The sequence below is a fragment of the Rhopalosiphum padi genome, chromosome 1 (assembly GCF_020882245.1).
Source record: "Rhopalosiphum padi isolate XX-2018 chromosome 1, ASM2088224v1, whole genome shotgun sequence".
Taxonomy (NCBI): Eukaryota; Metazoa; Arthropoda; class Insecta; order Hemiptera; family Aphididae; genus Rhopalosiphum; species Rhopalosiphum padi.
In genome coordinates, this window is record NC_083597.1 from 17,219,469 (window position 1) to 17,244,913 (window position 25,445).

The 25,445-nt window shown below is 29.7% G+C and overlaps 1 protein-coding gene across 1 annotated transcript in view; it reads right to left on the reverse strand.

Annotated features, from left to right (window-relative positions):
- Positions 1–3,458: 3,458 nt before the first annotated feature.
- The window catches only part of LOC132920369 (uncharacterized), a 202,870-nt gene continuing 180,883 nt past the window's right edge, over positions 3,459–25,445 (reverse strand). Inside the window, 4 exon segments of the mRNA XM_060982710.1 lie at positions 3,459–5,859; positions 7,168–7,333; positions 7,458–7,640; positions 23,836–24,041. Of these exon segments, the coding sequence (XP_060838693.1) occupies positions 5,283–5,859; positions 7,168–7,333; positions 7,458–7,640; positions 23,836–24,041 (1,132 nt within the window). The 3' untranslated portion in view covers positions 3,459–5,282.

Sequence of the window (25,445 nt, forward strand, 5' to 3'; positions counted from 1 at the left end):
CCATAGCAATGATCAATGAGTCACGCCGTTAAATTTATGGTTGATTATTTTAGAAAGATGCACAAACAATTTTTTAGACTTTCATTTTCATTATCAAATAACACATAAATTACATTATACTGAACAATACAAATAACATAATGTTTTCGTAGTATACGTTTAAAACTATTAAAGCGTGCATATAATATGTGCTTATGTGTGTAGTTTTAATGTTTCATATACAGCGAGTTCCACGTAATCTGATCATATTGGTGTAGGTTATTTTGATTATATTTATAAATTTCATAATTTTTTTTTTTTAATTTTCTACTATAGTTATTATACCTACATATTTATAATTTTAATAAGAATAAGACTCATATCATTAAATATAAACATAAGACGAAGAAAAGCACAATCAATATTTGATTGCATTTGAATGTTGAGTAATTTTTTTTGATTAAAATTGTATAATTATTATATTGTGTAGGCGATGAATGATTATTACAATCAGCTAGAATCTAGATTTTTTAAAACTATAATATTATATTGAAAAGTGGTTTAATTATTCGGTGTACCATGATTCGTATTCAGTCATCTCAGTATTACATAAACATATAGATTTAGATTTTTATTTGTTGATAGTAATATAAACGAATGATTTTAAAATCAGTTATCACATGAAGTGAGACGCACTGTAATTTAATACATTTAGACGATTACGTATAAATGCGGACATGCTGTAACAATAGTTAATAGTATTTAAAAAAAATGATGAGAAAGAATGTTTATCCTACCAGTCTAAATAATAATTAATAAACTTATTTTAAACTTCAAAGGGATTATTGTTCACATTTTATAATACAGCTGTCATATGAGAGTATTTCAGTAAAATTATATTTGTGCTTTTAATACCACTGTCGTGCCGTCGTGGGGCAAGTCAAATAATGAAGTGGTGTGTGGATATTATAAGTATAACGGCTTAGATCTGACGATTAAGAAAATCAATTCGTTTAATTAAACGCGTAAACATAAAGCGGACAACTAACATTACAGTACATTTAAATTTTATGAATAAAAATATATAGGTGGTTTAAATGTTAAGAAATACAAATTTTAATACATGGCGGATATGTTATATAATAATTATAAAGTAAACAAATATATCGAAAACCAACAAAAATTTGAAATTTCAATTTTTACTCACATATATCTAACCTGTATTTATTATAATGGGTATGCGTTTTTAGCTAATCGTTGAGATATGTTTAATGAAACGAAAATTTGTGGTAAATATATAATAATAAGCATTTAGTGTTTAACTTAATACACATTTTACAGGAAACATAAAATAGTTCAAATATTAAACCATTTGATTACATACGACATACGAGAAAAAAAGTTGTCGACTTATGTTGAAGCGATAGTATCGAACTTTGGGACTTAGTTTTTAGTATTTGTATAGGCTTATCTGGAAAAAATTGAATCAGAGATCGGGTTTAACGTCGAGATTGATGCGTAGCTATATATTAAATAAACGTTCAACATCAAATGCTACCGAATGTAATCGCATATTTCCGTAATTGGATATTGTGTACGGAAATAGAAAGATGCGTGGAAGTTTGACGATAAATTATTTAAGAAACATAAACCCATTTGCTGTCGAAATGATAACTTATTTGAAAATTTTTAAATTTGCATGTTTCTATACGGATTACACTTTGATTCTTCTAACAGCAAATACTCAAAAAGTATTAATGCTTTTGAAAATATTTTTCTACATAATTTGAACTCATTACAAAACAACATTTCTAAAATAAATTAGAATTTTTTTGTCATTTAACAAGTACGAGTATATTGAAAACCAAAAAAAATATAAATACTATTTTTACTCACATTATATCTAATCCGTATTTATTAATATGAGTAAATGTTTTCAGTCAATCGTTGAGATGTTATGATATTGTTTAATCAAATGAATGTTTTAAGAATCTAGGTAAGTATATGATAATAAGCATATTTTAGAATTAAACTTTGAACAAATTCCACAGATAAAAAGTAATAAGCGATTCGTAAAAAAAATATTTTTGATTTTTTTCTTGAAACTTTTATTTTGTATTTAATCACGTTCGGCTGTATGGCTACAGGTAATTACATCGATATCAATCAATATCTGAAAAAGTCGACAGTATTATTATTAATTATTTCAAACATTTTAATAAATGATTTTGAAGTTTTTCATTGTTTGGCCGCAATTATATGGTATCACACAAATACTTGTTACTTTTGTTTTTAAAGAAGAACATCAAGTTTTATAATAGTTAGTTATATAATTTTTAGTACCCAATAATTTATTAATTTTTATTATTTTTTGACAGACGGAAGAGGCAGAAGTTGTGTATTCAACATCTATCGATTAGGTACCTATAAACAATATTGAAGCCTTAGTTGATATAATTTATACACTCAATGGAAATGTTTTTTTTTGTTTTTATTAATTCTCAGAATAAGTCAGAATAAATACAACAATTGATTTTTTTTCTTCTTTTTATGTTAATTGTCGTACACTGTTCAAACTTTATGAGTTATGTATATTTTTAATTCTTTCGTTTTATATTCGTACTTAAAACCGAAATACATTTACAGAGTTCCTTTTAGTTGTCACTGCTGTCTAGTAAACATATAATATTGAAATATGAAAATGTATAGTAGGAATACAAAAACTGTAAATATGCACATTTTTAATTTTTTTTTCTTTTTTATCATAATATAGATATTACAGATTTAAATATTTAATATTTTATCGAGTTAACCAAAGAAACATTTTACATTTTTACAATTGTATTTTTGATATATTTAAAAAATATAATATAATATCAATGGATCGAAATAATGATACTTTTGTCTTTGTAAGATATTACGTTTTAAAATGTTAACTAATTATTTTATTTTTCACATTTTCGATTGATGAATATCCATCACGTCGTGTTGATAACGTTGTTTCAATGTGTTAAATGATTTTAAATAATTTCAACATAATATTATGTACATATAATAAGTAGTGCGGTATAGAAATATAAGGAATAATTATTATAATTATTGGTGTTACAGTTGTTACATAATTTTAAACCAATAATCAGAAATAGAGCGTCAGTTTGACATGTTTGTGAAATGTGATTTTCCTTACAAAATATTTACAATATATTAAATATATTAATACATAGTAGTTGCCATTTATTTTACAGATGTTTATCTGATTTTTATATTTATCATTATTTATAGTGCATAATAATTAAAATATTTAGTATAAGTAAGAATAAATTATTGAGCAAAAATGTTTAGTGTTTCGTATGTACTGCAGGCAGGTAGGTATATTAAGTCGTATAATTCATATAAAGTTATTTCCAACGTGCGTGTATGCAAATTGAAATGTACTTAATATAATATTATTGTCTGAAATAAATGTAAATAACCGGTAATGATTGTATATTGTCGTTTTATTAAACTTTTTATACATACATTTTAATCACAATAATTTTGTACAATTTCATACCATATACACATAAATCATTACATATTATGTATACTCTTTTAAAAATAACTTAGAGTGCCTACATCACATCCAATATCTTCACAAGTCCTTAATACTATGAATATGGTTAACAAAAACATGACATATTACTTAACAATACTTATAATGCAATAATTTAACAACAGTTCATAAAAGTCTATTCAAGTATCTAAGGTTGCAGCAAAATACACATTAATCAGTTATTTCTGAACTCTTTATTTATTTTTTATTATTATAAACTAAAGTCCACTTGTACGGCTTGCATATTATTATACTTTGGAGCATAGCTGATTTGTTTTTTGATATGATGAACACCAATAAATAATAACTATTTACAATATTACAGCTACAAACAATAATAGTATTTATAAAATATAGTTTTAATTATTTATGAGGTAACTGTATACAAAAAAAAAATTAAAATAAAATAATAATAGTCATAAAACACAATATTCTTGTTGACAATAATGTGGTTTTGTAAATAATTTAGTCACACTCGTTATTGAGTAGTAACTAAAAAATACATAAAATGTGTAAATATCATGTCGGTTACAATAAAAATTCCTATTAACTATTATATTAAAAACGGACCAAAACGATTTGAGCTAAACGATTAAAAGAAAATATAATATAATTGTTTAGTTTGTAAGTCCATTTCATTGAAAAAACTCATTAACGTCGATGATGCCGTGATATCAATATTTATGATAAAATAATATTTTATAAGGTTGTGACTGTTTGGGACCGAAAAACGAAACACTTCGCAACTGCAGTATTAACAATCACAATCGAACAAAATCATGGTGTAATAGACGATAGCCCTTGATACCCTTAAGAGCTACTATTATAATGACATCGATATTTGATAAAACGCTTAAAACGAATGATAATAATATTACGGAACACACTCACAAGATGAGACATTATTACAATATTTACTAATATATACGAAAGTGGAATGTCCGATAACTTATCAGTCATCGTCGATAAGAAAATAAAATATTAAATGCATAATAATAAATAAGTGTATTATTATTTATTACCATACACGAACAGATGGTATCTATGAAAAAAAAACGGTGGTCGAGTGTTTTAATAAATTCTTTAAATGTGTTTTATTTATACTATTATCGTTATAACGAAAATACGGCTAACGGTTAGGAGTAATGAATTTTCTGTACAAATTTTCTACACTAATTTGTGTTGATTACTTTGAAGTAATTAAAAATAATATACATATATATGTTATATAATGTATAAACGCTGAGTTTTATTGGTAATTTTCGAAAACGCTAATGTGAAAACTAGACGGGTTTGTGCACCCGAACGTACATAATAAATTACTATTAGAATTGTTTGGGCGTTCAAGTTTTGGGGGTAGTCACGAAGCGAATCGTTTTTTTTTCTATACCAATGTTATTATATTTCTTTGCGAGGACAGCGGCAAAAAAGAGTCACGATAATTTTTTATTAATATACATGGCTCGAATATATATAATTCGATAAAATACAATAATAATAAAAACAAAATAATATGTAATTTATAAAAATATCGGATAAGACGCGTGCAAACGGTTCGACTTAAATAGTGATAGTAATATAGCTATTACTATACGAACTATAAAATAAATATTATCCGTGTTGTACCAATTGCGAAAAATGCGCGTAGTGTTGAGAAGAAAAACCGAAAACGTTATGCCGTTTCCGTTCGATCGCCATCCGGACGTCCGTTTCACAGATGCGCCAGGATTTCCATTTCGGTGTCCCGGCACCGGACGTTAGTGGTGTCGTTGTTGGCGCTGGATACGGTCACGATAACCGTGCCCGGCGGGTTGGCGGCCGGCGTCGTCTGCACGATGGTGACTGGACCACAACCGATGTGATGGCGGTCCGCGGTCTTTTCGTCCACGACGACCGCGATGTTGCGCACGTTGTCGTCGACCGTACTGCCGACCACGATTCCGACGTGGCCACTGCCGCCGTCGTCGTCGTCGGTGTTCGGCGGCGGCGGCACCTTGTTGTCCACCGCGGTGTTGGTCAACACGCCGCCGCCCACTGCCTCAGACATGGCCCCGCTCAGTTGCGACGAGTTGCGGCTGTGGTGGCTGCCAACCGTCGTCGAGCCGATGACTACCGCTCCGGCCGTCGGGTCCATCATCAGGTGGCAGCCGGGCCGCAGCGTGCTGGATCGCGACCGGTAACTGGGCGGCCCGCTGTAGTCTGCGGCCTGATGGTGGTTGATCTGCAGTGTCGATGGCTGGTACAGGTACAGTTCGCCGGAATCGCCGCGACAACAGACGTTTTGCCCTCTGCGGAAACGTTTCGATCAATATAATATAATATGACATTGTTATTAATAATAGTTATATTATATTATTATAATGTGATATATAAAGAGTGCCGTTTACAATAGTTATTGCATCGTCAGGGTCATAGAGGCGTATATTTAATGATTATGGGTCACTATGTGCCAGAACTAAACTATTATTTCAAGCAAGTGATACTTCTAATTGAAAGTGTTCAATTAAACGTCAGTGTCTGAAGAATTGTGCAGTGTTACTGTTTAGTGGACAATTTTATTTTTAAAGCGTATTGAGTGTATTTTTTAAAATATCACTTTTTTATTGAGTTAGTAAAACGAAGTAGGATATATTTTTTTTTTGTTAAACTGTAGGTTTGGCACTATGTGAACTCCATTATTACTCGTGTCCTGTACGATAATACGACTCACCTAACCCAAAAACCGTACGATATTAGTTGTTAATCTATAGCCTGCGTGTAAATACTAATATCTAAAAAGGAGAAAAGATGATGTAAACCTAATTAATAGTAGGGGTTTAGGACCGTGTACAGTTATCAACCCCAACGAGAATATATTATAGTACCTATCTCGAGCTCTGTTACAAAGAATTTTAATTTAATTAGTTTTGGTGAAATCTAAAATATGCAATAACATTATATATGCTAAGTATATTAAATTATATTTGAAAATTAAAATGTTTTTTTTGAAATCATGAGTTATTTATCATTAAACAATAAATATTGGGAGACTATTACAGACATATCAGATATTGTGAACAATATAACATGGTATATGAAAATTATGAAGACAAACACGACTGCAGTGATGAATGTAGTCGTGGATCATAGCTGCAAGGAGGACCACGCGCAATAGATAATAGTTTAGAATGATATTTCACAAGGACGCTGCGAGTCTACTGCAGTACAGATCATAATAATAATAATTTATAATCGTGCATAAGGTATGCGTAATGCGTAAAATATTTATGAAAATCCACTCGAAAATACGACGGTTATAATACTCGTACATCGAACGATTAAATCTGGACAAACGGTGGACGTTTCGCGTCCTTCGACAATAATATTATGTACAACGTTTATTTTTAATACAAGCAATCATCGAATAATCGAAAACGTGAGATGTCCGCATTATTAATGTATTGTCCGTCGCGTTTAACATTACTTCGCGTACATTACACAGGTAATAACATTATCTCCGGTCGTTGGAATAGCACGATGATATGCAATTCACGGCGTTTCGTCGGTAATATTTTGACTGTACGTCATTTTTAATTTACTAGCCGATTGTGGCTCACCTTATCAGCGTGCCGGGTTGCGACCTATACGTCGGTGGCGGCGATGCCGTGACGGGCGGCATGTTCGTCTGTCGGTCCAACAACAACAACCTCAGTCGGTACTCTTGCATGGACGCCTGGTAGGATGGCGGCGGAGCTCTGTACTCGAACTCGGGATACATCATAGCTGTGGGACGATGAAAAAAAAAATTAAAATATAATTCGAGAATATGAAAACAGCTCGTTTTGCGGTCGCTGTATTGGAATTGTAATTAATATAAGCGCGTTTGGCGAGTTTTCGAGACTCTTACCGGCGTAAGGATGATGTGGACGGCCGTAGGACGGTGGCAGTCGGGGCACGAACCGCCGGTTGGCTTCGGCTGCGTCGTCCAACGATCGGCCCAGCCCGAACACCGCTCCGCACGATGACGCTTCTTGGCCAGCCGTCAAGCGCCACGCTATACCACTGATGGCCACTAGAATGACACCGACACCTGCGAAACAGAAGGCAAAAATATAATACAATATTATAATATATATTTATATTACACACTATTATTAAGTCAGTCGCTTAAAACAGGCTACGCAAGGATTGTAAGGCGTACAACTAACTATATAGTTCCACTTTTATCGTACATAAAAAACAAAACCGAAAAGTGATGAGTTTAAAGTTTTGTACCGCTGTGTTGTTAATAGGTAACGGTGTATGCCTGTAATATGCACGACAACTAGATACATGCATTTAAGTCATTAGATTATATATTATGTTTTTATATTAGTATATATGGAGTGTTTATATACGATTAGAAATTATTATTTCCGATAAGCGACTTTTCAGCATTTTCCACGGAACAAATACTTACCTAGCCCTTTAGAGCTTATAAATTACGATTACACAATCGTAGGTTGACATTTCGTGATATCTATCGATAAAGGGCTACGTCATCGTTATGATATTATATACTGTACGCCATTTGATTTCCCGTCCAATAATGCGCTGCACAATTCAATATATAATCTAATAGTCGTATATACGCCCAATAAACAAAAAAGTTTTATTTTTTGTTAAAGTGATTCCATTTCATTACGAGGTTAGACGTTATTATGTTGTGCATTAACGACGATGGGGAATGTTCGAAATTAATGATTTGGAACATGCGAAAAGGGACCTTAATATATTATATATACGCTTATTTCTACCTATACACGTATAATATACTCGATAACGACTCTATATGTGCACTCACGACGTAGTAACGTAGTCGAAACTTAGAATTGTATAATTTATATTTATTGTTAACGAATAGTAAGCCCGAGTATGTGTGCGAGGGTGGTGGAGGGTTGCGTATTTAAACATTTAACCCATCCGTATTACGGTGACGAAGGAGCGACTAAAATTTTTTTTTAATTAGCGATAAGAATCGTTCTAACAGTACTTCAATAAAATACTATCAAATTGCTAATATGTATGTTTATGTGAAAAACATTTTTTTACGATTATCAACTTTTATTTATTGATCAAATCATGCTAAAATACATTTTCAGTGTTTGAAGAAGGTTTAAATCTTCTTACACCAAAAAAAAATAATAATAAATAAAAAAAATTGTCGGTGAACTATATTCTCGTTAATATTGCGTTTAATTATATTTATTGCAAATCATATACATTTCTATTGAAGCGTTGGTACCGTTGGTGTTTACCGTTTATATTATAATGAAACGCGCGTTAATAGACCTCTGACAAACCACTGGCTTCACTTGTTCGCGGAAGTTTAATTAAAACTTTTGAGTTTTCGAAAATTAAACAACACGTTTACTCTACTTGACATGCTGCGGCGACTCAAGGAAGTGTAAATTAATTATCGCCCCATCGATTGTTGACAATGCTCTCCGCCTATTTTATATACGACGGAAATATATATATTATATATTATATATATAACGCCAAACGGTTTTCGAGGGACTCGAAAAAAAAACATAATTGAGATAGAGACTGGTGATTTTTTTCGATTCGAGTGTGTGTATACAGCACGTCGGTGCGATAATATAAAAACAACCCTCGCAGTAAGGATGGATGTTAAAGTATAACATTTAAAAGGGAAGTGCAGCTAGAGGACTCATTACGAGTCCTTTGTTCAGAATAATGCCGACACACGATGGGAGGGATAATATCCCATTTTTAAAAGCCACTAGAATTAAAAATACTAATAATTTAGACTGTATAATTAAATTCGGTTTATACTTTATACAAACATTTTCAACGCGCCTCAATTGTGAGCAATGTTTTTATTTTTTTTTGTTTATAAGTATAATAACATAATATAAAATACCATAACGTTAATCTGTCATCTATTATAGTGTTTATTCAAATATGTATTATATAAATTATATGAGCTTTTAAATGAAATAACAAATATTATTGTGTGAAATAAGTATTTTTTATAGCAACCATATTATTGATAATATATGATTAATTTAGTCCATAAAGAAATACGAACTATTATTAAATAAATTAAATTAGTATTATTAAATATAATATGAAAAGCACTTGGGAAATGTTGTAATATTAATTAACATATCATTAATAAGTATGAGCCAGCCATACTAATAGGTATTTATAAAATATTGATGTTAATGTTATGAAATACCAACTTTTAATATTATGAATAATATTTTCAATATAATAATAATAATAACAAATATATTTATATACCTACCCTATTTATTAAAATATTAAATAATTTTATTTATGGATAATCATTGTGTCAGTAGCACGATTAAGCAATCAGGTTCTATAATGTACTTTTATGTAAATTTTAATAGGTTTTTTACATGTATGCTACTGGAATAATTGTTTAACAAATATGTTTCCCCAAAAAATAATAGCTCCTTAATAATAATTTAAAGCAGCGTTTAGTTTTTTTCAAAAGTAGAACTATGAAAGTCTATAATTGTAACGCTGAAAGCAAAACAATTTTAGAATTAGCTATATTGATATAAAATATTATTATTACATTTATAGGAAATTATTTTTTCGTTCAATAAAATTAATATTTACCTTAAAAATGCTTATGAACGTTTTTTTTAAATAAATAAAAAATACTCAGATAAAAATAATAAAAACCTTAAATAAAATATTTTGACGTATTCAATAAATGAATTCAGTTTATGGAATTATCGAGTTATCTTTAAAGAAATTTAATTTATGTATAAAAAATGATTCGAATGCGATGTATAAGAATATATTGATTTATATTTTATATAATAAGGTGTCATGATAAAATATTATAATTAAGGGTGCGCATTTATTATCCATTTGGCATACGAGTAAAAATAATAAATAGCTGAGAAAAAATACGGAACTGTTGGATTATAACAAAATAACTATTTCCCGTATGGTGGTTTGAATATTCACATACGGGAATGATGTTTCAGCGAACAGTATTGAATTTTTAACGAATAATAATAATAATAATAATATAATAATGATATACGATCGTAATACACACGTGGAGTGTATAATAATACGGACTAGTTAAAGGGTAAATATTGTATTATATTTATTTGCATACAGTTTCAATTTACTCTTCGAAAAAAAAAATTGGAGTTTAAATCTTATCGCTCGACGAAAACCATTTACATATAAATACGATACCTGCAGCTCTCTCTCTCTCTCGCGCAACCGAGTCAATTATGTTTCATTGGTATTCATTAGGCGTCTCTTATAGAGAATCGGAAACGCGCGTATCTCTTCGTTTACGGTAAAAAAATCTATTTCTCAAGACGATGATGGTCGTATACAGTCGTACATTATACTCATCGGATTTACCTCTGCACGTTGTAAAAGCTCCGTTGGTTGTGAATTTTCTGTTGTTCACGATTCGCACTCCCTATATAGCTGCAGTGCATTGCAATGCACAATACGCTGCAGATGAGTAGTAGTTTATTGTAAGTATATTAGTAACCCATAGGTGGTATACCCAAACACGCTGACGCACGTACCGCGAACCACGGCATCGTGTGAAATTGGATAATTGCGGAAATATTATCCGCGGAATCTTTTATTATATATTTTTTTCCATCTGAAAACAACGAATGATTTTTCCCTCACTAGCCCGTTCAAAGAAAACAGAAAAAAAAAACAAAAACCTACGACCGAAAAGAATAAAAAAACATCTCCGCATAACGACAACATCGCATTATATATTATTATCATTGTACACTGTCACAGACGTTTTCGTTCTCTACACACACGCACTGAGCGTATATAGTACCTATATACCTAAGTATAATAACATATCGCATGTGCACAAAACGCGTATAGTATTATTATTATTATTATTATTATTATGGTTGCAGATGAACAAAAACCAAACCAAAAAAAAGAAAGAATATCGCACGGACACGCGTTCAATGACTGTGTACGATTTTTTGTGTTTCTAATTTCTTGTTTCGTATATTATTTATATAAGCGTCCACACACGTCATGTGCAGTGTCATTATGACGTTTTGGTGTAGCCCGCGTGCTTTGTTGCTTAGTACATATTATATTTATCAAAAGTTGTTTTTCGTCTTTGAAACGACCAGGTAATGATAGGTCCTACGCGCGAGTTGATGCATTCATAATAATAATCATATGATATCATTTTGCTGTGGCTGCCTGGCGGCGCGGTGTTCGTGCAAGGTCGACCGCGAGAACGTGCAGCCGACTTGTATTCGTTAAGACGAGGAGTTCCCTCCTAACCACAGGCTTCGAACACTAACCGTTCAATGATGGCATGGGGTACGTGGTTATATTATACACAAGTGGGGTGCAGATCAAGGAACGAACATTGGAGAGGGTGTGAGTGGAAACAAAATATATAATAATACGATACGTTGTATTGTTGTATAAATAATTAATGATAACGAAATGCTTGTAGTTTTCAAAAGCGATAAACCGTCTTAAACATGTCGTAAATAAAATTGTAGGTAAATTGCGTCCCAGAATATTCAGTTCATTTCCATTCAGCAAATTAATTTGAAAAAAAGTAATAATTTACGATCAAGTACGATGTAGATATACATTCACTAATATAATGTAACGACTGATCAGTGTGAATTTGTTCGTAACTCGTGTGTAGTGTATAATTTACTAATGCTAATATTAAAACTTAAACTTTTCAAAAAGTAAAATTAATTAAAATTAATTAAAACAAATTGTCTGAGTTTCTATTTTACCAAGATTATAAGCCAATTTTAAGGAATTGCACTACCTACTTATATTTAATGAAATCGAATTTAAAACTAATAAAAATGAAAATTGTTTGTTAATTAATAGTAAAGAAATCAATATAGTAGTAGATTTCTTTAGATATAAGAAAATATATACCTAGAGAAAATAAACGTTCCTGAACCCATTTTCAGAGAGAAGAGTGAAAACTCAAAGTATAAACTCATCTGTCTTTAGATGATAATACGTCGTACTTGTACGTGATATCTCTATTTTACTAATAACGTTTATCGTGGAAAATGTAAGCATAAAATAAACATGTTTTTAAATTAAAACATAAAAAGCATACATAATGGGACTCGAATAATATGTTTACCATTAAATTTAAAGAAAAGACCAAATTATTGTAATATTAAAAGCGACAGAATAAAGTTGAGCATTCTGAACGTAAATTGCTTTTTTGTGCATTTGTCAGACTGAGAAATACATACGGTTACAACGTCATTTTATATGTAGTTGCCTTTGGATAGACAATTTTAATCACATGTTAAGATAATAAAATATAATATAAATTTATCAAAATGTAACCATTATTATTATCAGCAATAAATAATAAGTCTGTTTAATATGCATTAATAATAATTTGTATATCAATATTAATTTAATTAGAAAATATTTCTGTAACAGAAAAATTAACCACGAAAAACGAATTCATTTTTTAAAAAGTTAAAACGTATCGAGGAGGAGGTGGAGAGGTGATTGCCCATATACCATAGGGCTAATGACAATCGCAGAAATTACAAAATTAAATACAATTGTATGACGTTTCATTGCGCTCGACGCTTAAGTTCGGAGAGCACACATGTGCGTGTGCGACCTCAACTATTATCCGCGTGCGATTTTACGACCTGACCCGGTTTTGTTTTGTCAACAATATCCACGCCATATCTGGAAGATCGCTTTGAATGGCGTCGTCGTTTTGAAATCTTACACGTACAATAATAATATCATACACGGACCGGGCGAGTGGACGAGTGGTACAGCATTCGGCTGACACTGTATTATAATTCTGTATAACTAATTGTCGCCTGACAGTGACATTTATTTAGCGGCTTTACGAAACTATCCTAATCGTGATACAAAGTAATTTATTTTGAAACTCTGCACACATGACCTTTTCTGATTCTAATCTGGTACATATAGCTTCTCTGACCTAGTTGGCATTTGATTCCTAAATGTTTATAATATAATAGAGCGTTAATATATTGTTAAATACAAATTAATTTACTGTTATCATCTGTAAAATCGTTGTCATCCAGACAACGTCATTAACGATTACGAACGCAGAGATCAACTGGTTTTTGTTTCTATACAGATTAAATTCTAATTGAAAATGAAATTGCACATATAATATTACAATAAATTTACATATTTTCTTATGCTTATTTCAATATATTATTGTAGTAGAATTGTACGGTTGGAGATGAAATGAATGAGTATTTCCACTTAATTAGATTTTGAGTGGAACGATGAATGAAATATTGTTTTTACGTTGTATGTATTTTGTTTGTATGTGTACACGATTTGTTGTAGAAAAAGTCTTGATTTTCAACTTTGGGGAAGGTTATTGATAGAAAACTGATTATAATAGTTGGTATTACTTTAGGAAAGTCCAAAATTAAAAATTCCTTGTATTTTTCAAAATAATAGGGAAAAAACCAAAAAAAAAAACCAAATAAATGTTGATATTTAATATAAATAAAAAACAAAAATTGTGATTTATCTTAATATTAATTTAATGAATTGTTATAAAACAGTGGATCATAAAAAAAACTGAAAAAAGATATTTATTAAGTACGTTATAAATGTATTAAACGTGTTATTTTACTTTATTTTTACTTTTTTTTTTTTTACTTTATTAGATTTATGTCTACATTTCTACAGCGATAGATAACAATATTTTTCCAACTAAAAATAATGGTTTTATGTGGTAAAAATACATTCATTCTGTAATACATATTATTAATGGAATATATAAATTAATAATTTTAGGAAAAGTGAAGTCTAACACAATAACGAGAGAAAATTGTAAAAAAAAATATTTAATTGGCGTTAATTTTCTCGAACGCATTATTGTTAAATATTGAAAAAATTGATTATTGCTTCGATGAAAACCGTATGTTTTTTAATTATTTAAAATTCGTATATAATATTATTTGCACAAGAACCAAAAGTTTTATAATCGAATTATAGGATTTAACCATAGTTAATAACCAAACTGAATGTTCATATATTTAATTGATATGTTACATGAGGTAGGTATACTCCAGATGATGATACAAACTATTCTACATACGTGGTTACAATAATTGGCACCAAGATGGGAAAAAAAGTAAATTAATTACATAATTATTATTTACTGCAATAAATTAAGATAATAATAATACCTAACGTTTTATAACTTTAATTTATACTTGGAACATTGGACTAGATATTATACAACACTAACGATTTCCAAGAGTAATGAGCGTATAAATTTAAGTTGTTTCAGAAATTCGGAGAGAAAATACGAAATTGGAATTTATATTTTATATTGTTCGAGGGTGTAACAATTTAATGACCGAATTTAAATTGCTGTAATAAAGAATTTTACTCATCTGCATAAGCCTATAAATAATTAAAACATATTTCAAGATTCATTTTTTTTTGTTTGAAAACTTACAACTTAATTTAAGAAAAGTTCAATATTTTTCCCCTATGTCAACGGTACCTATATATATGGTGAGTCTATTCAGTTTAATATATTGTAATATCCTGCGGTTAAGGTTTTAATTAGTTTCTCATTGTCGTTTAATGCGAGTGTCAAAGGCATGCGTACCTACTTAGATATCGAACATGAGCATGTATAGGCATTGAATTATTGAAAGGACATTTAATCCTGGTCTCATATTAATAAATGAAGTGTATTATCGTATGTGTGGCAAGCCAATAAGAAAATTACTGATGTTGTGATAAAATATAATATGATTTGTACAAACTAACGAAATAATTAATAATAATAAAAAATAATAAAGATAGCAATTACAAAAAAAAATATCTTATCTAATTATAAACGCGACGTGCAGAATAATAAAATAAATAATATTCGCGAATAAGAAAAAAAGAAATATGCAAATAGGTTAATTGATTAGGTACTATCGCATTTTGATGTATCGTAAATATATTATACATTTTCTATTGTGAAAAAACGCAAATCTGTTTGGGATATTTATTTTTAATAATAATACGACGATATTTATTTAAGCCGTGAATGATTTATCGTTTATATATTTCCGGTTCAGTCAATGGTTTACTCATTTCATTAGCTGTTTAAATTCAAATACGGTAGGTATTATAGACGGATAGAACATCGGCTGTGCTACGAATAATTCTGAGGCTATTTTCTTTGATAATAATAATTATTATTATTGTTATTACCGGTTGTACGCGTGCGTTGTTTTACACGGTCTAAACAACAATAGTTACGCGTATAACATTTTATGTTAATCTTCTTAGTCATTAAAATATTCGAAACAGTGTCAGCATTTGTGTTATTTATTTAGAGTCCCGTGTCTTTGCCTCTTTGGCTCGAACGTAGTTAATGAGATGAAAAATCCTTTTGGTCTATCGTTATGGTAAGAATATTCTATAAACAATAAAGAGATGAGAAACATTTTCAAACTAACAAAAATATATGTAGATAATGAAGTTTTCATCGAAATGAATAAAAGTATCGATTCAATAATCTACTGCAGATTTTATAGGTATTATTATTTAGTGATTGTGATGATGAACATAAAATAGTGTGAAGTTTATTAAATTAAAAGAACGTTAAAGATTTTGAAATTATATAGCTTGCGAATTTAAACGTCTGTGTACTATTTAAATAAAAAAAAATATCGTCACAAAAATAATTTAGTGGCACCGTAAAATATAGTCATAAATCCTATGAAAAAATAAGTCTTCTAATAGCATCGCCATAATATTATACGTAGTACTATTACAAAGAAATAGTAACCATAATTTGTTGTCATTTTTTCATTTTTATATTCGATAATGACAAACGGTTTTTTTAAGCGTTTCAAAACGTTACAATTATAATAATATATATATAACCAGATAGCCTAACCTACTATTTACGAGTATAAATGGTTACTTGATTGCTGCACGTTCCATAAGTTTTTTTGTAATTTTACAAGTTTAAAATGTGTTTAAAATGGCGAATATCTGAACACTGCGAAAGTAATGATTTGAAATCATAGTCTTATAATATACCGTAAAACAGTTCTATTCTTTAAAAAGATACCGCAATAAAAATTACCCGAAGGCTGAAGCAAAGACTACTAACAAATTATCTTACTTGTAAACATATGAAAATGTAAACAATATTATATAAACGAGATCATTATCGAATTTCACAACCAGTTCTCTTTTTTCAACTTTCTTCCCAAATATCATCACTATCAAATTTTATAAAATTATTAACTTATATAAATTTAATAAATGGTTCACAAATGTAATTAATATAAAAAATAAACACTTAAAAATATATAACTATATTGCATTTGATATCTAATAAGTTAGGAAGGACGAATGCAATAGTAATAGCAACTACAATAATCACTAACATATTTTAGTACACCTACGCATCACTAATTAGTAATTACAAATTACGATTATAATCGTGTAACTATAAGTTTAGTGGATAGGTATTGGAGAACGATAGTATTATATTATTGGAGGAATTATACAAGGACAGCTATAATTTACGTAAATTTGTATTTCATATATTTATATTATATGTATTTACTACATTTTGTTATTTATGTCTTTATTCAAGTCGTAAATTTTCGCAAATTATTATTCAGTACCATTAAATAATTATTCATTTACATAATATATTATATTTTCATAGACCATTAATTAATAATTTTAGTAATTATTATTATTATACGTCATATCGGTATTTGCATTTCAACACTAATAAAAATCAGTTCCTATTTATTCTATCAAATTATATCAAACAAAGGTAAACAAGATATTTTATTATTTATAATGATTAACGATACATTGATCAATGATTATATTGTAATTTTTTATCTAATAGGTATACTAAACAGAAATGCATTTAATAATTATTAGCATAGGTACCGCAACACTTTGTATTTTATTTCAACAATTACCGACTAGAATCTAATAACTAATAAAAAAACGATTGCTATAATATGAAGAATTTATTTGAGGAAAAAATGTTTAGTTAATAGTAAAAAATTGGCGTCTACGTACGTGTTGCATGTTGTGGTTTTTTTTTTTTATATACAAGCTCATATTACATTTACAATAATAAAACATAATACTTAAAACAGTTCATGCGTAAGGCGTATGATTTTAAAATACAAAACATATAATAATAACAATGTTATACTTTTACTTAAGCTGATTACAAATTCGTCGAAGCACCCAAACAATAAACACGATAAAATAAATAATTCAACTGTTTTTATTTCAATTTATATTTGGGAGTCTAAGATAGCAACAGTAGCGTATTATATACAATGCATCAAATATAACGGTAATGTTTATTTATTAAATAACGTTTGTTTTTTTTTATTATTAAAGAAATAACAAAATTAAACTCGTATTGTGAGTACTATTTGCAATGAATTATTTATTAAACTATTATATGGTAGTAGTAAGTATAATTTTAAATGCATAATAATAATAATGCATTATGTATTTTTTGTATTTATAAATATATTAAAAAATATCATTAATATTTTTTATAGTTTGTTAAATTCTCATTAGTCCGTTAAAATATTTAATCATTTGATTTCTCAATCTATTATCGCGAGTCTATAAACCGCAATAATACACAATTTACGCGCAATATATTCATGGTAAAACACATTGGGAAAATAAAATAATAATAACAATCATAATATACGGGAACATTATCTTCGCGTACCCATTTTTCGTTAAAGCTGTCAATTACTATACGTCATATAAAGTCGAACGCAAAAAAAAATTCGAAACGTTCTGTGCAGGCGGATACCTACCTAATTTATCGACGTCAATGGGCGTAATACGTATTCCTCGTAAATAATACTGCAACGATATCATAATATACGGGAGAATGATTTCTAAACGGTCATTATATACGATTCATAAAATCAGAACTCGTGTGTTTAATGTTTTATTTCACAGGTAAAACAGTTAGGTACGGTGCCTAAAATGTCCGAAAATTGACTTCTATATCGTTTACGGCAGACAAAACGTACCTATATGGCTATGTATAATATTTTATATGCACCGACGTCCGCGACGGGTCTATATAATAATAATATATACACTAGACCACGAGTCTTGTTGACTATATACATATGTAGATATACGTGCCAGAACGATCGTTATTCGTAAGTCACCGAAACGTTTGCAGTATATACAGAGGGGTCTCCGCCACTATGTTTTCCCATGTCGGAAGTACGCTGGAAAACACTGTTGGTCTCCCTCTACATAATGTGTATAACATCACGCAAGTGCAATTTGTATACGCGCGTCTGCCCGATTCACGATGGTATTATACGCGATGAATAGGTACAATCTAATATTTAATAACAATAAACGTTATTGTTGTCAAAACTAGACGTGCGCCTTAACCCAGTTTTTCAAAATAATATATTATGGCGGACATCGTTAAATAAATGCGCGACGAATACGGCAGCAGCGACAGTGACGGAATTGGACGAGACATTACGAGAGAATGACCAAAAATGAAATGTGTAAGAAAATCCTATGCACAAAAATTGAATAGTAGAAAACGCCATCACGTGTGAACCATCATATCTAAGTACAAGGTTATTAATCAAGCATATTTACCCCTTTTTTCTTCAATATTGAAATTTTTAAAATCAAAATCTTTGGAATTTTTAAACATATTAAAAACAATATTTTAAAATTTTAGAGATTTTTCGTATTACAACAGACAAAAGTGGATTTATAAACTTTTGTTTTTTAAACAAGAATTCTCCTTTTCTACTGTAAATTATGTAGTAGATAACTATATGGTGATTTAAAAATTGTAGTCATTAATATATTAATCTTTGTAAAATGGTCCAAAGTAAATAAATGCTAAATCCAATAACTAATAACTATTTTAATTTTTTTGAAAACCATTTTTAAAGACTATATTATTCTTAAAACAAACATTTAAATGACTAAGAAAATCATACGAATTTTTGGACTTAATGTAGATTGAAATATTTTTTCGAAATTATCCAATAAATAATTTAAAGAAATAAAAATTTACTATTACATTTATATTTAAAAATGTATTAAAATATTACTATAAAAATATTTTTTCATTAGAAAACAGAAGTCTGTATTACTATTTGACACTGCTTAAATAGTACAAAACATTTTAAGAGTTTTAAAAATATTCTCTTAGAATAATTTACAAATTCCAAATTCCAAAAATCAAAATATGAATAAATACATTTTTTAAGGAAAGATAGGGGCGAGCATACTTTGTGAATCATCCTATATAAAATAACATCGCTGCTGTCGTGTATAACGACTACTAATATTTGGATGGGAGATGTTAGGAAGGGAACAAGCCATGTGTGTCCCGAGAAAGTAAATCTTCCGTAATTCCTGTCTGTGCGGTCACGTGCTCGATTCTCTTCATGCGTGGGGCACACATACACCTTATACTAATAATATACAAATACAACGAGCCCAATAATAATAATGATAACGTAATTTGTGTAACAAAAGTGTGGGACATGTATGTAAGACACGATATGTACCAGTCAAAGTCCTAGTCGATAACGACAGTAAATCCGCAGATAGGTAACCACTAAACACTAACTAGGTAGCGTGTCCATGGACAGCTGACAAGTCGTATAGCTAGTGTCGTTTCTCGGTCTATCGTGAGCTATGATTACATTTTAGACCAAACCTTTACAGATATGTCTCTGAAGTCACAATACAGTGCGTCGTTTTTAATATCATACATTTTTATGTAATTTTTTTCAGCCAAGTATAACATCTACAAGAAATGGTTATAATACGGTGTATTATTAAATTATTTTACGCATATACGTTATAAATAACTTATAATAGACGCAAACATACGTGCGAATTACGCAATTGTTAATATCATAATATGATCGTCTATTGATGTATTCGTTTTGGAAATTATAAATAATATAGCCGTGAACTGGATTTATAACGAGCGAAGATGATAAATATTATAATAATAAAATATGCTTTCGCACTTCACGCGAATCCGACGACGGTGGGTCGTCCGAAATATGGTACAAGGCAATGATGTGACGATCGACCGATTTTATTCGCTCTCCCCGGCTATAATATTTTTACGTACCTATCATATGTATACAATCATAGCAAGTAATATGATTTTTTTTATATTTCAATCTTTACTACGCACAAGAAATCGTCAAGCGAATAATTTATGCATCGAAAAACCAATCCTGCGCAAGTCGATACCGCACAGATATTGCGCTATACAAATATATAGGTAGGAGGTATGCTTACATATTATTATAATAGTGTCGGATTGCAGACACTGTTGACCGCGATCACCGATCGAGTTTATGTTTTCATTCCGTCGAACTGTGCATAAATATTATAATACATACTATTCTACCGACGACCACCGAACAAGCATATTATACCGTTCAGCACGTTATTATTGTTACCTACGCCACGTGCCGGAAACAAAGTCTTAATTTATATTCTAAAAATGTTTGAGCCTTTTATTCCACCCGTTTATTCATCGCGTATAAATAAACGATTTCTGTTGTTAAAAAACTCGCGCTCTATAATATCAAAATTTCACATTGGATATGCTTTTGTTCGATCCTAATGCATCTACGATAAAGATAATTTGTATAAATAAATAATTTAAATGACAAACAAATACTTGTTATGATTCGATAAAATACGTAAGTTACGAAACACAATATTTCGATAAAAAAGAAAAAAAGAGATAACATAAAATGTATATTATATTTTTTGCCGTTTCAATGACTATCATTACAATTATTATGCTTAACTATAATGAAATACCTCGATATTTTTAACATTTTATTTATGTTTAATGTATACAGTATACACTGGAGAACCGAATGAGTTTAAATAATAAATTTATCGTGACATTCTAGCTTCAAAACAACTGTGTTAGTAGGACACATTATTTTGTAAGTATAAAATATTTATATTAATAACAAGTTAAATAAATAAGAAAAATTACTGATTTAACACTTGTTAAATGACACATTACAACAGAAGTCAAAATGTAAAAATGTGTTTTTATGTAATAATATAATATCTATGTAATGTATTATACCTATAGACATTTTTCATCATAATACTGCGTTTGTTTGTAAAAATGTATGAACATCGAGAATTGTAATGATTTTCTTTAAATAAATCGTCAAGTGTATAATAATATATACTATAAAAAAAGTTAATAAATGAAAATGTGCATAGGTTTTTAATGATGTGCTTACAAAACTAGTGATTCATTATACAGGACACAGGCTATTAAACCTTATTTTATTCGTATTTAAAAAACTAATAAAATGACTACCTCCATAATATACTGTTGTTTATTTCCAAAAAAATAACATAACCTAAAGCATTTTTAACTGACAAATTATTTAGCATAATACAATTTTATTGTAAAATCGACCTTCACTGATGCGTTTGAACGAACAAACCCTTTTGATCTTTCTAAGTGATTCGGAAATCTGTGGTTTAATATGTAATCCGTCGAATGGTTATCGGATCCTCCTGCCGATTGTGAGTAATCCGATTAATAGCGGAAGCATTTTGCTCACATAGGCAACCTCGCATGTATACACTGACTGTGATATATCATTAATAGGACAGTCAAATGCACGACCGAAGACCGAGGATAAATCGTATACTGAACCAAAAGGAGATCGTCGCGAGAAACATATTGCATACTGATTAATACAAAATGTCCTCAGCACACTGTATACACAAACCGTAATGCTGCTTGAACAAAGTATTTAATATGATAAATAATAACACTAATAGGTTACGTTCAATAGTTTGTACAATGTACATGTATAAAATGACGAGGAAACTGGCAGGAGAGTACGAACATTAGTTTTACTTAGTATACAAACTTGTGGCAATCGAACAGAGTTATTAATGTTGCAACATACAAATATATGTATAAACAATAAAATCGATCTGGGTATTTTTTGTAGTTTTAATATACCCCGATTAACTATTAAATATGCAGAGAAAATTTAATTATGCATTCGCGACCGTCATATATTGGTTACAAATGTTACGACGGAGTGATGAAATCTTATCTAAGTGTAAAATTAATAGAATTATTGAGTTAAATGTGCGAATAGTTATCCAAAACAATAGGAAAAAGTTAAAAACCACACATGCAAGGACTTATAAAAATGTAGAGCAGTATATATACGGCAGTCATTTTGTATCGTCATCTAGCATAGAAAAACTGTAAGATCGAATAAAAAGCATATTTAAATAAAAGAACGAAAAAAAAATTATTGGAAATAAACGTATTTCGAATAATATGAATAGATTTGTATAATTCTAAGGTAATATATAGTATTATATACTATCGTGTTTCAGTTTGAATAATATCCTTTGACGTAGGTATTGTATTTTTATTAAATGCTGAAATCATTGATATTGTAAAAAATATTTATTTGCTATAGGAGAACAAATAATGATTTAAGTCCATTTTTAAATAAATATGGACATACGTTTTGTCATAGCACGCGTGATTGACTTATAGATATAGACACAATTATGCAATATTATACCATTGTAAATGTGCTGATATGTATCTAATATTATTATACGTGTCACAAAAATTGAAAACATGAATGCTTTGTTGCTTAAATGATCATACTATACAATAGTTATCCGAGATATGGAAGATAAAATACATTTATATTTACATAAAATACATACTTAATAACGTGTATGCCCACCCGATGTTTGTCAAAAAATAAAACAATAGTTTAATGCACATACATCACACACATATTTTATGTAGCTACATCTAATCACGTTGTATTTTATATTAAATTTATATTTTATTCATTGAGTTACAAAATCTCAACAAGACAAAATCGGTGAATTCGATAGAATTGTCAATGGTTGTTTTTTCAATATTTTAATTTTGAAAATGTTAATATATTCGTATTTAAAATATGAATACGTATATTTAAATTTAAAGCAGAGGTATTGGTAAAATGTTAGTTGTGGTAAGTGTTAGTAAAAAGTAAGCTCGCCGTTTAACAAAACGATACAAGACCTTAAATGATCGTTTAAAATAATAACATGCTCATGCTTAATAGAGGTCTCATTCTATTAAGTGATACGATAAATATTAAACATACCTATCATAAGTAAGGCGACCGTGAGATGTTCTCTGCCGGAAGCTCTGGTAGCACCCAAGACTGTACCCACGAGCGCCGAACAAATTCCAGCTATGAACACGATACCAATGAACCACCTGATGGATACCGTACTGGTGGCGTCTGGTAACGTCAATAGACCACAGCACGATTTGGGTGTGTCTTCTTCGCTGCAATAGTGTAACGACCTGTTGGAAAATATAAAACTATTAGTAAATATAATATTAGTGCGCAGACAAAAAGTTATGATGATGATAATAATGGGTTAAATTTTCGACGCGATATAAAGCAAATTGACAATTGAATGACTGATCAATGGTCACGAACCATGATATTCTTAAGCATATACAATTCAAAGAAGTACCTTTACTCAATGACAGATAAAGTCAAGAGGTTAACAAATAATATAATAGTCCACATTCATCACTTAAACAATATTTAATTGTGTGTGTTACAACTTCACTCTTGAGAGTAGGTCTATACGAACAATAAATATTAATTATTTATTATCCGTTTTTAACGGTGAGAAAAACGATAGCGCAAGATGTATTTTATAGTTTATCTATATATCGTCATCGGTACAATGCGTGCAATACATTATTATACAATATATATATTATTATAAGATTAGCTAATGTTTTTATTTAAGTTAAACGTCGATATTAATGTCCGGATGATCCAGTCGGGGGAAGAATATATTATTATATTATACATCGACCTACCGTTTAATTAAATAATCACTTCGTTATAACGATGATTATTTTTGTGGTTTATATTACAATATCATATAATACATTATTAGTATACGTTTATAAATTATTCAATGCGCTTGTAAGTATAATTTTTTTTTATACGTCGTATATATATATATATTCAACGATTGTAGTCTGAGGCATTAACCCAAACTACATTAACCGAAAACAATATCACCGAGAGCCGCGCCGCGTATAGTAGTTGTTGAAAAACAACAGGTACACCGATATACTATACACGTAAGTATATTTACACCGGAAGACCCGTATTCAGTATTCACGTACTATATTGTACACCTATACATGTATAACAAGTGCGTACTGTAACAACAAAATGTAAATGAGTATTTTCTTTTTTTTACATATATATTTTACACCCTACGATTATGTTATGGTTATTGGGATCATTTAGTTCACGAATGGAAACCGTATCAAACGCACGACGAACGTTTATTAGCATAAAATGTTACATCCAATCGCATTATCATATTACCCGAGTGCAGATAGGTACATTCGGTGCAGCTTATGTGAGTCGCGCAAAGGGCAGGCGTATAGGGTGCAATTAAAATACACGACTGAATGGTTTATTTTATTTTATTTTTTTTTTTTTTGTCGTCGACGTTTTGTTTTGGTTTTAAACATAAAAGTGGCGAGGTAAACATTGCTCGGCTTTGTATATTTTTAAACCGTCGCGTCACTGCAAATAAGACACACACACGGTTTTTGCGTTTGAATTATAATTTGTACAAGTGCAGCACGTGATGTAGGTAGTAATCATACATACCTTACCTGCCTATTACAATATTATTATTATTACCATTATTATTTCCTTCAAAGGAC